This window comes from Carassius gibelio, chromosome B2 (genome assembly GCF_023724105.1).
Source record: "Carassius gibelio isolate Cgi1373 ecotype wild population from Czech Republic chromosome B2, carGib1.2-hapl.c, whole genome shotgun sequence".
Classification (NCBI taxonomy): domain Eukaryota; kingdom Metazoa; phylum Chordata; class Actinopteri; order Cypriniformes; family Cyprinidae; genus Carassius; species Carassius gibelio.
The window spans coordinates 25,329,779-25,348,590 of NC_068397.1; the positions used below are offsets into that span (position 1 = coordinate 25,329,779).

The 18,812-nt window shown below is 37.3% G+C and overlaps 1 protein-coding gene across 2 annotated transcripts in view; it reads right to left on the reverse strand.

Annotated features, from left to right (window-relative positions):
- adcy8 (adenylate cyclase 8 (brain)) overlaps positions 1-10,577 on the reverse strand; it is a 44,920-nt gene extending 34,343 nt beyond the window's left edge. The window contains exons 1-2 of one of the 2 annotated variants that reach the window (XM_052547553.1): positions 8,917-10,577; positions 1,167-1,316 (exon numbers count right to left, since the gene is read on the reverse strand). In XM_052547553.1, the coding sequence (XP_052403513.1) occupies positions 1,167-1,316; positions 8,917-9,783 (1,017 nt within the window). In that variant the 5' untranslated portion in view covers positions 9,784-10,577. The remainder of the gene's footprint in view (positions 1-1,166; positions 1,317-8,916) is intronic. The other variant, XM_052547552.1, reaches the window with a different exon arrangement.
- Between the last annotated feature and the right edge of the window lie 8,235 nt (positions 10,578-18,812).

An 18,812-nucleotide genomic window follows, 5' to 3' on the forward strand; every position in this document is an offset into this window, starting at 1 on the left:
AAACAGCTGCCTCTCCACATTAGTTTGGCTGAGGTAGGAGAAAGTATTTTCAAATTTTCAAAAATTACACACCTATATTTCTATATTTCACCTTCGTAACGCTGCATGGATAGAGACCAGGCACTGCAAATATGCATTCAGAAAGCAAGAGTTTGTACTCTAACCACTGGCTGGGCTAAAAGCAGGGGCAATTTGGATAGATGGGCATACAATAGAAGAGGAAATGCAAACACACATACACACACAGTGGTACCAGCATGGGCTCCACTTGACTGGCAAATAAAACCCACTTCAGCAAACAGCCGGAGAGCTCTCAGAGAAAGAGATGGGTGGGGGAGGGTGGAGATGGAGAGAGATTCCCTAAGGAGTCTCGAAACCTTTCTACACTAGCCTTCTGTCCCCATGAGATGCTGTTCTCATCTTTAAATCAATTACTCTCACCCACTGCAGCCCGTTGCTGGTGAAGAAGTGTGATATAGCAACATTACGTTTGTGCATGAGTGTGCACACTTTTAAAAGGTTGGGGTCAGACAGATTGTTTTGGAAAAGTACTGAATATTTTTCAGGTATTAAACTAAATCAAAAGTGACAGGAGATACATTTATGCTATTTTATTAAAGATTTCTATTTCCAATAAATGTTGTTCCTTTGAACTATTTTTCTTAAAGAATCCTGAAAAAAATTACATGTTCAATAAAAAAAAAAATCTGACAGCACAATTGTTTTTTCATTGATTATAACCAATGTTTTTGTCAATGAGGATAGTTGAACGGATGGCAGTGGCCAATACAATGCCAATGTGAAACAGAATTCAAGCACATTCATAGCAAAAACTTATACAATTATTTCTTTAAATTTAAAAACAGAAATGGTTTACCCTCCACTGACAAAGCTGCTGGCAGAATAAAAGACAGTTAACAAAAATGTCAAATAATTAATTGATTGAATTAATTAAATTAATTGGTCTGTATGACCGATACAGTACATGTCTAACACTAAAAGTAATTGGTATAATTGGCCAGAAAGTATGGTTAGCATTGCAATTTGTTGATGATGTTACTTTGTTTACCACACGTACTTGGAAAAATCCTGAAGTACATGAGCCACAAACACGTGTCACGCGAGTGGGTGTAAAGGAAACTTTTTTAAAGTTTGCGGACACTAACCTGTCGCTGGTTCTCGGTCTCCAGGCGGAGACGTGCCTCGATGCACCTGCGTGTCTCCAGAAAGGCCTGGCGCTGGGCGCGGTCTGACAGGTAGCTGATAAACATCCCTGCAGTGTTTATACATAAGAACAGCAGCACCTGAGCTAACAGCTGAAGAGAGAGAGAAGAAAAACAGAGAAGTTTACCAACCTTAAGCAATTAGAGAGCTAAACTGCAGGTGAAACTACTCTACATCCATTTATCAGCTGTATATGACCATGTGTGGAATTTATTTTACACCAGAAACTCAAACACAAAAACAGCATAAATAGTGTCCAACAGCAATATTTAGAAACATTAGCTAATGGCGATTGAATTAAAACAAAATTCCAGCAATAAATAAGCTGAATTTTTACAAAAACTATATTTTTGGCATTATGACAATGGGATCATTTTGCTGTTTTGCTGTTCACTGTGCAGTGCCAGCTTTATCGTGCAAGATGAACCTGCACACTGACTCGAACAAGTAGAGAAAGAGTGGTTTTGTCCTATTTTGGTGGATTAATGTGAATAATATTTCCTCATTTAGCAGATTCCAGCCACGGCCAAGTAAGTTTATTTACTCGCCAAAGGCTTTTTTTCTTTTCTTTTGCATTTGGCAAGTGTATATTTCAGACCCTGAGTATAAGCATACAAGACAAGAGAAAAATACTTAAATGCTTATTTTAATTTAAATGCAATACTATTCCCTGGGAGACGGAAGCTAAAGGTCATCTTTCCCTCTATTTCACACAAACACACACAGAGACACACATGTGCATACATAAATGCACATTAACATGAAATTAATAAATGTCAGTCATATACTGGAGGCAGAGTACAATATTTTACAGTAAATAAGCATACTATTATTTTAAACCTACTCATTTAAAAGCAAAAGCAAAGAGGTTTAAAAAAAAGCATCTTGTGTGTTCACTTTTCAGGCCCAATTTTTTAACTGTTAACAGTGTCGCTGTTTAGATTCTTAAATTCATAATTCAAACTTCATACACACTTATTTAGCTATTTTCTTTTGAGGAATCTTTCAAAATATTTTGAGTCTATATAAAGCTAAAACCATGCTGATTTTCTAGTGTGGGTTTTTGTCTTCCTTGCATATCTTATGCACAATTAAATTAGCACTGAACAAACAAAATCACATTTACAAACACGTCACTCACTTCAAGTTATTTGCATGTTTTAGCTTGAAAAAATAAAAACATGAATTATCCTTTAGGCAACAGCTGTTCTCGTACCATGCATTTCCAATTGCTTTCCATTTTCTGATCTGCATTACAACCCAGTAGAAACCAAGCGAAAAAACCAAGGAGTCATTCAGCCTTTCCACTAGGGGGAGTCACAGAGGTCAGAGAAAATTGGGGATTGATGCCAAATTGACACAATGTTTAAGATATTGAATCTGGATTAAACCAGTTGGCCCTCTGAAATCAATAAGATATCAAATATACTGAATTTCTAATAAATGCAGACACATTTTCTTATACGACTGACAGTAAAAATAGAAAAAAAGAAAAACCTTGAATAAAGCCTTCCAAAAAAATTTATCTCCAGAATAATTGGCTGGCTGCTAATACATTTCCTGGGTTCAACAGAGTGAATATATTGTATTTATAAGGTACAATTAGTGTCTAATTAGGCAGTTTTGATTTTATATCAAGATTATATACAGTCACCAACAACATAAGATACACTCTTTCTGTTTTCCATTAAAGTAGCCACCGAGGCATAGCAAATATGTTATATACACAGAGGTGCATATTTATATTTAGACAAACACTGTTAGTTTACTGCATTTGGAACATATACTGTCATGCCTCTCAGAGGAATCCAAAAATACACACGCTTTACCAAACATGTCGCGAAATCTCCAGAGAGTATGATGTAACCACCTGCAATAATTAACACTCTAAAACAATCACTGCAGAAACATGTTTAAGCATGTCTCCGCACCTATTACTACAAAAGCCTCACAGGCATTTGTGTGTGCGTGTGTATGTGTGCAGGTCAGTGAGACACATCCCTCATGGGAATATAAATTTTATGACTGATTAACGAGCCCCCCATCCTTTACAGTTTCAATTACTGCAGTTTTTTTTGTCCTGCGGGGGCATTAAAGGGCTGCCATTTCAGACAGAGGCCCTAATTAATACAAGCCCTCCAGTACACACACACACATACTGTACACACACACACAAACACAGCAGAATGAATGCAGTAAACATCATCAACATTCAAGGATCAAGCTAGCATGCAAATTTACTCAAATATGACTTTTAATAATTGTAATCTTTGCTGTTTGTAATTGTAAATGATATTTACAAACACATAAACAACACCAGTATGCACTTTAGCAACGTGTGTGTAATAATACACAATAGCACACACACAGAGGTCAGTGATGTGGACAGTTTTAATAGGAAAGCTCATTATTTTTAGACTTTTCCAATTCAGATCACTGACCTTAAAAAACATAAACTCACATTGCACAAATACCTCTCCACATATGAAAACACGGACAGCCTACAGAATAATGAAGATGAGTCTTTGTGCATTTCTTAAAATATTACCATATACATGGTCAGTTACTCTTTTTAGCTTTACAGTTATCTACAGATTTTCCCAATGTCATTTTAATGATTTAAAAGATCAAAATATTTGTGAGACATAAGACTCAATTATGAGAACTAGTCCCAACTGTTAGACACAAAGTCACAATTATAAGAAATAGTCTCAAATGTGAGATATGGATTTGCACCTGTAAAATATAAAGGTGCAATTATGAGAAGAAAAGTCCCAATTGTAAGATATCAAATCCAAAATGTTAGATGTAAAGTTGCAATTATGAGAAACAGTCACAATTGTGAGATATAAAGGTGAAAGTAAGAACAGGTTTCTACAGAAAATAGTGCTTCTGCTACCTTTATTTAAAATAAATGCCATTTGAATTGGTATTTTACTTATGAAATTATATTAATTTCTATGCACAACATAAATATGAAAGTATGTTTTGGAGCCACTGTACACTTCATACAGAGAGAGAGAGTGTGTGTGCGTGTGTGTGCCCATCAGCTAAACACAGCAGGAGAATTAACAGAACAAATCTGACTTTACAGTTAAATCACTTACTTTTAAATTAATGCTTCAAAGCAGACACGCACACACAGTGCACTTCAACTAGTCTTTAACACCATAATCACAGTGCTATCCATCAGCATGCCAGCGGAAATTGTTAAGAGTGATTGACTCCTATTGACTGCAGCAAATAAAATAAAAATCACAACTGCATAGTGGCTCATAGACCAACAGATCTAATGAAACTGTTAATATCAATATCGTACTCCAGCCAGAGAGTCTTCACCATGCTGAGGAGCAGTTCTGAGATTTAATTAACACTCCATTTAATTACTGGGGTTGATTACAGTTGTAAAATGCTGCCTCTGAGATTTCCAATAGATGGGCTGCTGTCCACTGATAATTCAGCCAGTGAGCAGAAACATTATGATGACCAATTGATAAAACTATCTTTTTTTAAGTGGTGTGTTGCAGCCAGTCTCTATGGAATCTAAGCATATATGCACTTTGGGAATAACTGTTTTTTAATCACCCTTAGGCCAACCAAGACATAAATCACTTTGTTTCTTTATCGCATTATATAGCATTACATCACTTGATCAACAATGGATCCTCTGCAGAATAAGATTCCGTCAGAATGAGTCCAACAGCTGATTAAAAACATCCAAAAGAAAAGCAGATGACTCCAGTCCATCAATTAACATCTTGTGAAGTGAAAAGCTGTGTGTTTGTATGAAAGAGATTCATCATTAAGGCATTTGAAGTTAAAACTTTCACTTTTACAAAATGTGTGTCGATTCTGTCACCCATAATATTGCTTCCTCCAGCAAACAAAGTCAAGCCCATATTGTCATCTCACATCCAAATCCACTGACACATTTGTTTAGAACTGTTTTGTACTATTTCCACATGCCTTATCTGTTCATATTTCTCTCCTGATACAGTTGAGATGACATTTTCATGGGGAAAAATTTATATTATGAATTGATCCCATATTTTACCCATGACGCAATGGTTTTATGTTCAAAATGTCTTAAAAAATTTTTTTTTTAATTCATAAAACATATACTAATATACTGGAGCCATGTTTTCCCCAGTTGTTTTGACTCTCATTATGATGGCACCTATTCACTGCAAAGGATTCACTGGTGAGCAAGTGCTGCTAAATTTTTCTAAATATGTTCTTAGATGTGAGATGTGTTTGAGTAAACTTATAGCAAATTTTCATTTTTGGATGAACTATTCTTTTAAACCCCACAACATATTCCCCTGACAGCTAAGTCCTTTAAGTGCTATACAGAAGACGAAGAGCACAGAAGAGAACTTTTACTAATTTTATTCCCAGCACTTTTCACCGATGCGGTCAGGGTTCATCTAATCTATTTTAAATGACTTTAATGGTAAGAGTAGATGCTGTATTTAGTTTGATTATTGAGTCAGTTTAATATTTTGGTGTTTTAATTCCACTGGAAATGTTTCCTGAGAGGTTACTAACTGATACCCAGAACACAACAGCATTTCGATCAGTTGTTGATATTATTATATTAACACAGAATTTAGATTCAAAACAGTATTTAGATTCATTTTGAACAGTAGAGTCTACTTTTATCCATCACTCATTGTGTCATTGTTGTGTCAAATTAAATATTACTGAGCTCTATTATGAAGCCAAAAACTCAACACTGCATTTCCATTCTGGCTTTCTGCCATTTCTTTAATGTAAAACTAGGATGATCCAGCGTCTTTGCTGGAAGCTGTTGAGGTCTGTCTCAGATATTTTCCCTAATCAAACCTGATGCATCGGACCGTTTCCTACTAATCCAGATCGTGTGGCCCTCTACAGTGTAATACTGATCTCAGGACAACTTTACGCTGGCATTGTAAGCAGCAGCAGATTGTTCTGAAGGTTTTGATTACACGGCAGGACCATCTACAGTGTCAGCAATCAAGTGCTAGATTGAAAAATACATTATTAATCACTCAGACATAAAAACTTTTAATTGACCAGGCAGCCTGCTGTTATTGATCTCTGTACATGTGTGAAAATCTCCATGAGCAAAATAGACCATAAATGTGTTCTGTGTGTGCTCACCGTACAAAAAGTGTGTACAGTAAAGTTTCTGCACACTGGATATTGTGTCATAGGCTTTGCTAGACCCCATTTATTTAATCTAACCCCCCTCAAATCTGTACCAAAATTCAGCCTTTTTAAAAATATGTGACGTTTTCTAAAAAAACAGCAGCTACAGCAAGCTGTCTAAAATTATTTTACTGCAAATCCTTTGCTTAAACTAAACTTTGTTATATTAAGTATCATCTTTCCCTCAAGTCAATAGCAGATCACGGCATATGTAGGGCAATACTCGGCACGGAGCGCTGCCCCCACAAACAGTGCTCTACTTCTCTGTTCAACAAAACAAAATGCGACAAAAGATGCTACCTTTAGCTATATGAAAAATATTAGCATATATATTTTGGACCCTTATGTCTGGATTTCATTGTATTAGATAGAAAATATTGAACCAAGTCATATTTGCAAAAAAAATTTTTTTTTTTATTATGTTTTTAATCATTTTAACCAATTGCTCTCAAGGGCATTTTTAGTGGATGAAGTCAGCTGATGAATTTCACTGTATTAACTACTATAATAATAACATGTATAATACATGTATTATAATGACATGTACCATATATATAATATGTCTGTAATCACTATTATTCTTCTTCTTTTTTTTTTTTTTACATTAATATTTTTATTCAGCAAGGATGCATTCAATTGAACAAAATTTTATTAAAAAAAGTCACAGTTTCCACAAAAGTATTAAAAAAGCTTTTTTCAACACTGATAATAATAAGAAAATGTGGCTTTACAATCACAGAAATAAATAAAAATGTTAAATATTTTCAAATAGAAAACAATTATTTTAAATTGTAATAATATTTCACAATATTACTGTATTATTAATCAAATAAATGCAGCCTTGCAGTGAGCACAGAATATTTTAAACATTTTTTTTTTTAAATGTACTAACATGATATATACATATGTGTGTGGGTGTATTTATTGCCAGTCAAGCAAGATTTGAACTCACAACCTCTCATACTGAAAGCAGGAAATACTCTTCTGACCCACATCAACACCCTGCACTTTATCTATCGACAATCTGTCCTACTGCACACAGCACTCTCACACTAGTCGGGTGGAGTTTGTGAAGTGCCTTATAAATGATTGAATGAGACCCTGCATGAGTTTCCATAAACCCAGAGAAAGCACAAGAAAGCAAACGCATGCTAACTGACGTCCATCTTACCCAGGCACTGACGACATTCTACATACGTAGCACTAAACACCGAAGCAGGTGTGCAGTCAGGTCTGAGGGTGTGTGTGTGTGAGAGCATGTCCTGCAGTATGAGCAAAAGAGAGGGAAACAGAGATGGGAAACGAAGAGAGGCTGGCAGACAAGTGTGTGAGTCAGAGAGCCCTTCTCCATATCTCCCTCCCACGCTTGCTATTTTTACAGTCTACCTCACAGCATCTTCAACCACTGCTTGGACATACACACACACATATATTTGGGTATGATTGGCTGAGTTTGGCTATTTTGACCTGAATCTGCATACAGACATCTGGATATAGCCTAAATCTGTGTGTGAGAGGACACCAAACAACTCTGTCTGTCTGCCTCTCTCTGCTGTGATCACAGTGAATAATTTTTGCACACTATAATTAACTTGCATGGCTTCCTGTATCCTCACTGTTGAGTGTGTCTGTGCACTGGTTTTTGTGTACAGCACATTCGCTTGTCTGTGTACAGCATGTGTGTGGGTCTGTGTTTGTGTGCAGGTGAAAGCCACAAAATAACTGTAGTGCCACTATGACTCAATTTAAATGTGATATGATCACATGTGGAGTGGAATGACCTCAGGTCATCTTGTCATTTAGAATCTCTTAGCATCTGACAGAGAGAAAAAGAGACTTTGCTGATCGGTACACAAACACATGCCACCATGTCAATGCAATGTATAAGGGATAGTTCACCTAAAAATACAAATCATATTGACCAAAACCTGTATGAACACTGTGGAGCACGAAAGAAGAAATGCTGAAGAACACTGGTGTCCAAACTACTTTGAAACCCATTGCCTTTAAATGTAAAAATACATTTTTCAAAATATCTTCTTTTGTGTTCCACGAGACAGCAATGTATGTTTTTATTTTGTGTGAACTATTCCTTTAATTCTCTCATATTTTAGTAATTTTTGTTTTTGTAAATATACACTATTTGTTTTGCAAATATGTCTTTACAAATAAATGTGAAGAGCTCACAATGCTCAAGCTCTCATCAGATGTTACTAAAATGTGTAAGTGACTGCAGTGCTCTAATATGACTGCTTTGCCGCATTCACAAGCTATTCTTGACCTTTAGTGACCTCTATAAAATTTAAACCGCAAAAACAAGCCGTTAGTATCAGACGACAACACGACGCAGTCTGCGAAGAACGACCTTATAATGTCACTTTCAGCACCACGTTGGATGGACAGCAACCGTTGCGCTTTGGTTAAATACCTCGAGCACAGGAAACATCCAGTGTTGCACCCAAACGTTGCATGATACAATATCACATTTCTCTGTCTCACCTGATTCGTGGAGATCTGTGCTCGAGGGGGCACCAACAGCTGGATCGCGATGTGCAGCGCGGAGGTCAGCAGTCCCGCTACGATGGCCCAGGTGAGAGGCAGCGGAAGCATGCTGTAGGTAGCAAAGAGCGTGAAGAGCACGTACCCTATCCCATCCCCGAGCAAACCGTAGCCCAGTCCCGTCGCAAGGATCTGCGTGGCCATGGCGACCCAGGTCACCGCTCCGCTGTACTGCAGGTAACCGTGCGAGCTTGTGTCTTTGCGTACCACCACCAGAGCGCAGATGACCACCTCGATGCCCGTGAAGAAGCCGAGCAGCATTCCTTTGATCGGGTCCATCGGTGTGGACGCCAGGGTCAGGTGCAGCACGAGCAGGGTCAGCTTGGTCACCACGTCCAGAATGTTCATGACCACCACCGACTTCCGTCGCTGGCCCAGGAAGTAGCGCTGGTACAGGCGCTCGAGGTCCCTGGACTTGAAGGCGTAGCGCAGCGTGGGGAAGATGACCCCGCGGTACGTGTAGCCCCAGCTCAGAAAGAAGTCGGAGTTGCTGGGCGCGCAGTCGATCTGCAGGAAACCCAGGTCGCTGCTCGAGCGCTCGGGGAAGACTTTAGTACCGCCGTTATTGTGCCGGTCGCTCACCGAAGTCCTGCCGGCGGACTGCTTGCGCGAGCCCTGCGCGTGAGGCTCGTCCGGTGAGACGGGTTTAGGGCTGTGCTCGTGAATGAAGCGCTGCTCGGTGATGTGTCGCACGGCGTTCTGCCAGAGCAGGCGCTTCGGTCGGTTCCCGTTGTTGTTGCTGGGGGTCTTGTTGATGGTGTACAGCTCCTCGCTCGCGCTGGAACAGCGAACCTCAGACAACTCCATTGTTCCTAACGCGGTTCTATTTACCCACGCGCGTTCCCAGAACAGAGAAAGCGAAGACGAGCAGGTGTGTGAGAGGAAGAATGAAGGCGAACCGAACGGATAGTGGAGAACGCATCGGGACAAGGAGACTGGTCCCACGGCAGCTGCCGCTCATCATCATACGTCTTGTCCTCCGTGAACGTCAGAGCGATTCGGTTGCGCTGGCTCGTGCCATTTGGCTGCGCATCACTACAGCATGGCATGCGCCCGCTGGCATGCTGAAAAACAGAGCATCTTAACGCGTTCTGACGAAGAAAATGCCCCCCGTTGTCTGCGCTGCCGCAGAAGGTCTTGGTGTGGCTCTTTTCTCTTTAACGTAACCAAAGTGCACATACAATGTTAAGAGTCCTTTTCACAACACCATCCCGCGGTACAGTCCAGTCTTTTACTATATGTGCGTCTTCTGTGGTATGTTTTCCCCTTAAGAACTGTCTTCAGGAATCTTTCTCATATCCAGAAGTGAGGTTTTGGGTTGGAGGGGTGTCGAGAAGACATTCCTCTTTGTCAGTTTTGGGGGTCTACAATAGCACAACCGATCGCGAAGGATATGGAGTGATGAAATCCAAGAATAATATCACATAAAACAAACAAACAAGCAAGCGAGCAAGGATAAACTACAGAAATGTTTGTATCAGTCAGTGATGATTTAGAAAGCTTCTGTGATGTTATACAGAAGCATTCAGTGCGTCCGCGCTCATCTGGTGGAGATGGTATTTACACTGAGCTAAAGAGAGAAGGGAGGAGGTGTGTGTGTGTGTGTGTGCGTGTGCGTGTGTGTGTGTGACTTAGTCCTCCCGACGTCACGAGCTCCTTGCCTCTTTTTCCTCCCCGTGCGCAGCTTTTGTTTCGGTCCTGAGCACTTCAGATGAACGCGCGCTGTCAGGACAGTGGGGGAACACAAAGCATTTAAGAAAATAATTTAGGCTATGTTTGCGTTCAAAAAAAGAAAATAGATCAGTTTAACCAAAACCAAAATGAACACTGAGATGATTATTCATTTATTATTAATAACACACTATAGGCATAAATAATACCAATAAAACTACAGAATAGCCTATGGCTCCTCTTTGCACAGAAAGGCAGAACTTCAAGGATTTATAAACATTTATTCACAAAACCCCCTTTGGTCATACAGCCATGAAAAATATCTCAATAAGTCGCATCCTTCTGCTTCTAAAACAAAAACCTGAAGGACTTTTTTCCACTGTGCCTTCATAATTGGTAGCCTACCCTCAATGACTGGAATCAAAACAGAAACATTTGTACTAATTTTAGGCATATTAATTTAATAAAAAAGTAGTCTACCAAACGCTTCAGCCACTTTTTTCTATTACTTTCAGCTAATTTATCTATGTCATTTCTTTTAACATCTTAAATTGGATTATGCATTGTTAATGAATTTTATTCACATTTTGATGTTATTTATTTTTGTTCCAATTTGTCCTCATTCTATTTTCCAAGAGTAGGCTACAATATCTGTCTAACTGCCGTCGTTTTCAATAAGAAGGCGCGACCGGTAAAAATGGAGATTAAACAAAAAAAAAAAAAAAAAAAACGAAAAAACCGAATATTATTAAAGTTATAGGTCTATTGCGATTGATTTGATCATTTTTATAGAAATTCTCAAGATATTTTTAGCAACGTAACAGACTTAGCTCGAGTGGCTTTACCGTGACTCATCGGCTATTTGTCTTTTTCAAATATTTTACAGCGCGAGACATTAACCGCTGCTGATCAAAGCGGGCCGACTGCGCCTCGCGACTGACTCATCACATCCCCCGCTCGCGCTGCCGGCTCTTTTTCAACGGGTGTGGGATTGTACCACACGACACTACTTTCCAGGAGTTTCTCTATGCGTTGCTCACTTCCTTACTTTTTCTGCTTGCTCTAAAAAAAGAGGGATGATAAACTGCAACAGGAAACTCGCTCACCAGCTGCTCACGGCCTCCGCTGTTACACTCATTCAGTTCATAAAAATCAATGAATCAAATCTAGCTGATATAAAATAAGTGAATCAAGTCTACCTACATTAATACCAGGCTTGGTCATGGTCCTGCAAAACCCCTTCTAGCTCCTATCATCCCTAACGGCAGACCACTTATCCAACTTGAAGAGTGACTTGGCAAAATTAATGTTAACATATAAAACTGGGGGTCCTTGTCTAACAGTTTTGGTTTTGCATTAAATGCGGCCCACAAAACAATCAAAACCATGACTCATTTCGAAATTGTTCACCTAAAGATAAAAATGCTATCACCCTTTACTCAGCTTTATGTTAATTCAAACCTTTCTTTTGAGAAACACAAATGGTAAAGTTTATCAGAATGTTGATGCTTTTCTCCATAATGAAAGCATGCAGTGGAATGCAATTAGCCTAAGCACCAAAGAGCACAAAAATACAGTAAAAGTATGATTAAACTAAACAACTCAGGCATCATATTACAAGTTATCTGAAGTCAGCTTTGTTTGGAGGAGCAGAAAGGAATACATGCCATATACATTGTATATTTAAACATGGCATGTTGTTGTGATCAGTTTTATAAGACCAATACTGACGTCAAATTGGTGTCTTTCTAGTGCCAAGTTTGAACATGCTCAAATTTCCTCAGAAGAAAAAGTCATGCAGGTTTGGAATAACATGAGGGTGAGTAAATGTTGACAGAATCCGTCATTTCGTTGAAGTTCTTCTGGGGTTTCTGTTGGCCAAACATCAACTCACCATCAAACCAGTGTCTGATTTATCTTTATTTACATACTGTACACCACAGTTAAAAAGCTTAGGGTTGTCACAAAGATGCAAAGATGCATCTAGTTCTCATAGGCTGCATTTACTGTATCTTAAATACAGTAAAAAGTAATATTGTGAAATATAATTACAATTTAGAATTTTGCTTTCTACGTTCAATGTAAGTACTTTATTCCAGCCAAGCAGAATTTCCAGCAGGCATTACTCCAGTCACATGATCCTTCAGAATATATATATGCCTTTAATTATGATAAAACAATGGGGGGGTGTGAGCGGGATTGGGAAAGGCCCTCAAGCCTGTAATGCAACAGCATCATGCATCATTCCACTTACTCACTAGGCTATCGGTGCCAACATTGTTCAGAAATCTTTTTAATATGCAGATTTAAAACATCAAATTATCATATGATTAATATTTTTGTGGAAACTACAATACTGCCCCGAACTTTTGCACTGCATATGTCACATTGGAGATACCACATAAGTTCACAATCATTCATATGTTTGTGAGATATGAGGACTGCTGAAAATATTTATGAAGTACACACTGCAAAATACAAAACATAAGTAAAACGTGAGGAGTGCCATATGCGTGTCTGAGGATGTCTTGCTGTATATAACAGCGTCACTATGTGTTTGAATGTTGTTTGCATTTTGTGCAATCTGAGGTGGAGGAGGATGTTTCTGTCAGGATGAGTGATGTGTGTGGGCTTAATACTGATTATACTGCTGATGATGTGAACTGAGGAACTAGTGAAGGCATGAATAAAGACACAATGTCATTTGAGTGTTTATGCAAGAAAAGCATCACAAGTTTGGGTAGGAATTGAATAAAACTGAGTCCCATTTTTCATGGTTAAGTCTGTGAATTGCACTGTTATAGAACAAAGCCTGTGTGTGAGTGCCTATTTGTAAATTTTGGTGGTTCAATGTTTGGTTTCTAATTAAAGTGTGACATTTTAGACGATCCCATTGAGGTGCAAGGGTCAGATCTCTTTTTCTCATTCTCTCGGTTTAGTTAAATGTGAATCAGATGAGAACAGGTCAGCATCATGGCTTTTATCTCAAAATCAGAATATTAAAATATTTTTGAAGGATCATGTGCCACTGAAGACTGAAGTAAATATTGCTGGAAATTTAGCTTTGCATCACAGGAATAAATAACATTTTAAAACATACAAATAGAAAAGTTATATTTTTAAATTGAAATACTATATTTCTGATCAAAGAAATGTAGCCTCACTGAGACTTAAAAAAAAAGAAAACACAAACATAATTGTATTAAACAATATTATGGTTAAGCACAAATTCTACTGTAAATGCAGTTTTATAAATCACTTTTGATATATAACAGCTGATTAATATCAGTATAATTTTAATGTGTGACCTTTTAATGTGTCGTATGTAATTGAGTCATCAGTGTTCCTATGTTTCAAATGCCTTTGTTATTGCAAACATTCATGTTAATTGATTCACTTTATAGGGAACTAGGGAGTGGAACGATCCACTCATTCTTCTCAAATTCACCTCACACCCCTGTGCGTGTTAAAGCGTCTTGATTACAGCAATTATTGGCAGAGATCATTGCTCAATGCAAAGAAAGGCATCACTGACATGGCACACATCTCTCTCTATGTCTGCCACTCTCTCATCCTCCATCAGGCCGGCTGCTGAATAAGTGATTGAGAAGATCAGGAAAAAGGGAGGCTGCAACACACACATCCAGACACAACTCACACACTCACAACCTGATCACAGCGAAGAGGAAACCTTCACTAGAATAGCCATTGAAAAAAAGACACAGAAAATACATTAGCGCTTCTGCAGAAAAAGCATTACCACACACACACACACACATACTGTGGCTCTGAGTGTTCGGGCTCAGATAGGCATGAAGGACATTCTATATTCAGCAGACACATTTGCGTAATTATAGAATCTCTGCCTGGAAAGACCAGGTGCTGCCTGTGTTAGGTGTTTAATTTGAGTTTATCATGGTCAGGGTGTTTAAAATTAAATGCTTGGTCATAGTTAAATTCACTCTCCTTAATGTCATTGAGTCTCTCTGGTTACACACATACACACAAAACCCAAAAAAGCAGATTACCTTTCAACAAACCTTTATGAAATTTGCTTGCAGGTAAAATACCTTCTTGTCTCTACCCCAAAAAACACAGGACAGCAGGAGGCAGTAGAGAGCAGCCATCCAAATCTCTCTCTCTTACACACACACACACACACGCACGCGCACACACACACACACACACACACACAGTACATATACATACATTTTTATACTGTAAAAACTTTACATTTGCTTTCTGCGTTTTTACATTCAACAAAAAAGTATGAATTAAAAGCTATATATACACACACACACACACATATATATATAGATAGATAGAAAACAGTTCTTTTAAATTGTAACAGTATTCCACAATATCAAATATATGCAGCCATTTGTGAGCATAAAAGTATTACCAACCCCAGAACCATCTTCGAAAAACATTTAGTGCCTTAACTATTACTTTTTGTCATCGTATTTTTCTTGTCATATTTGTGTCAGCAATATGTTTTAACTTCAATTATTTAATTATAATCAATAGGCGCCATAATGTCTCACCTTCATTTTTGACAAAAAAAAAAAAGTTAAAACATTTGTCAGAATTTCATTAACAAGCCACACAATCTTGAAAGTAAAACAACCTTTGAAATGTGAATAACTTTTTCCTTTGATTTCTAACAAGGTTGAAGGTCCCAAAATAAATGAGAAACCAGAGAAAGAAACCAAGTTGTTAGAACTTAAGTTCCTATAATTCCACCCACATTTCTGCTTACATGCTGTCTTGTGAAGGCTTGCATGTGTTTGCTTGTGTGTTGTCTGTGTATGTGTGTTGGATTCAGCCACCTGTCAGCCCATTCTGCTGTTGATGTTTTAGGTTCCAGAACTGTGGGAGTGATCCATAAAATTCAGCCCCAGAGTCCAGTCCTGTTCACACATGCTGCCGTTACTATGAGAGACATGAAGAAGTAGACAAAAAGCAAGCAGAATATCAAAGCAAACAAAAAGACTACAGATAATTTAATACATATATCTGTGTTCCTCTCGCCTGCTTCATAATTAACAGTTCCTCTTCTATTTTTATAGCTTGACTTCGATGCACATTGCTCTTTCATTTAGCCCTTTCAACTTTTATTTTGAGTTTCCCTTTCAGAGACAGCCAATATTCAATATACAAAATGTGTGTGAGAGAGAGATACAGTGCCAGTGTTTCACAGCATGAGAGAGTACACTTAACACAACTATAAATAATGAAAACTTCTGTTCATAACCCCGCAGTAGAAACATAATCCTAAACAGAATAACTCTAAAAATAGAAGTGTAAATGAATAAGAATATAAAAATATATTTAAATGTAAATTTAAACTATTATTCAATTGTTTGTGGTTGATAAGATTATTTAAATTAGTGCTGTCAAATGATTAATCATGATTAATCGCATCCAAAAGTTTTAATTTACACACACACACACACACACAGAGAAACCACCACCTGTATATATGTATATATATACATATATACAGTACAGACCAAAAGTTTGGACACACCTTCTCATTCAAAGAGTTTTCTTTATTTTCATGACTATGAAAATTGTCGAGTCACACTGAAGGCATCAAGAGCTATTTGACCAAGAAGGAGAGTGATGGGGTGCTGTGCCAGATGACCTGGCCTCCACAGTCACCGGACCTGAACCCAATCCAGATGGTTTAGGGGTGAGCTGGACCGCAGACAGAAGGCAAAAGGGCCAACAAGTGCTAAGCATCTCTGGGGGAACTCCTTCAAGACTGTTGGAAGACCATTTCAGGTGACTACCTCTTGAAGCTCATCAAGATAATGCCAAGAGTGTGCAAAGCAGTAATCAAAGCAAAAGGTGGCTACTTTGAAGAACATACAATATGACATATTTTCAGTTGTTTCACACTTTTTTGTTATGTACATAATTCCATATATATTTCCACATGTGTTAATTCATAGTTTTGATGCCTTCAGTGTGAATCTACAATTTTCATAGTCATGAAAATAAAAAAAACTCTTTGAAAGAGAAAACTCTTTGAAAGAGAAGGTGTGTCCATATATATATAGAAGTCTCATAGGCTCAGCAAAGCTGAATTTTTTTGATCAGAAATAAACTATAAACAGTAATGTTGTTGTGAATTATTATTACAATTTAAAATGACTTAATATTTAGTATTATATTCTTCTCGTATTTGTGCTGCATGATTCTTCAGAAAGCATTCTAATAAGCTGATTTGCTGATCAAGAAACATTTCTTATTATTATCAATGTTGAAAACAGTCATGTTGCTTAAAATATTTCTTTAAAAAGAGAGAGAATTTTGTGAGACTTTTTTTGGTAATGCTGTAGGTAATGCCTACGGTTGCAGGTAATTTGACACTAATATAATAAAAGTTATTTCATAATAGGAAATAACAATAGATCTGAAAAAGAAGCCTTCCCACTGGGATATTAGATAATATAAAATGCTCTGGAGGGAAAACTTGATCTTCAGCATACATGTCCAGGCCTCCAGGGTCACCATTTCTGTTCCAAACAGGTCAGCTATTCAGAAAGATATAACACACACACACAAACATACATATATACTGTGTGTGTATATATATATATATATATATATATATATATATATATATATTTATATATATATATATATATATATATATATATATATTCCTGAACAGCACATTTAATTATCTCTAGCAATTACTGAAATGTTCATGTTCACTCAAAGTGTTCAAAAACTTTTAAAATGAGCAGCATTTTAGCTCATTTTATTCAAATGCTGATGTCAGTTTACAAAACTTTCCTTCTTAATAATATTCACAATCTATTCCTTTGGCATGAAATATGATTGACAGTTCCACAAGTACATTAATAATGCTTCAGGAAAACCACATCTCAGAGTCTTAAGCCTGAATGTTGATCCCTCACTTTTCACACTGTACTGTAGAACACAGGCAGATGTGAATTCCTTTTTATCACTTCAAGTTAACTGCGTATGGTTTTTAGTCATCCAAAACAGAACAGTTCTTTACAGAAGCTCACAATTCGGTGGGATTTTGTATTCATGGTTTGAAACCCTATCTACAAAACACTTCATATTTATTTCACATAAGAAATTAATGCTTTATGATATAAAACCTTATAAAAATTAATAAAAGTGTTTCAGTCATGAGTTGTTAACATTGCATATATACATGTCACGTTCCTAGACAATTTTAATATATAAAACGAATGTTGTCCGTAACATTCTAAAGCCCTGTACACACTGTATGATTTATATTAGTCTAATTGCTGCTCATCAGACTGTATGAACATGTTTATGATATGTTTTGGTGTCAGTGAGCTGGATTTACATTTGGTAATGAAATGGTGACTTGTATTGACTTGTATTTGACCACGACTTGTATTAAAAATAAAATATAGTGGGGAAAGGATGTGGTGGTGTGTATCAAGTGGTTTGTTGTCATCACACTAATTGCAATCATTTACAACCCTCAAACTGTTCCAAACCTGTATGAGTTCCTTTGTCAGTGGCTACCAGCAACTGTTTATTTACCAACATTTATTAAAATATATTATTTTTTGTTGAAAAGAAGACAGAAATTCATACAGATTTGGAACAACTTGCCCCAACTTTTTGGGGGAAATATCATCATAATGGTTCTTCATTGGACAGTTGTAAATCGTTTGTGGCTTAACACATGACACTAAAGATTTTGGATCACAGGAATCTATTAGGATTCACAAAATTTGTCCAAATTATGGCTAAAATAATACAGTATGCACCAGGCTTCACATGTGGGAAAATCAAATTAAGTTAATATTAAGAATTATGCTAAAATTATGAATTGACTTCCTTTACATGGTCTCAAATATTGGATAAAAATATATAAAAAATGATATTCAATGAGAAAAAAAAGAAGGTAGGGCATGATTTTCTCCAGATTTGGTTGGACATTGAAAAGGTTTTGATGAAAGATTATGAAGGCAAGCATTGCATGCAGAGTGCACCAAAGAATTCATCACAAAAACACCAGGAACAAGTAGCAGTCACGGTTCATTTCAATGTTATGCTGACTCTAAAAGCATGACAAGTTTTAGAATATCATGACAAATACAGTCATGGCCAAAAATATCAGTACACTTGGTAAATATGATCAA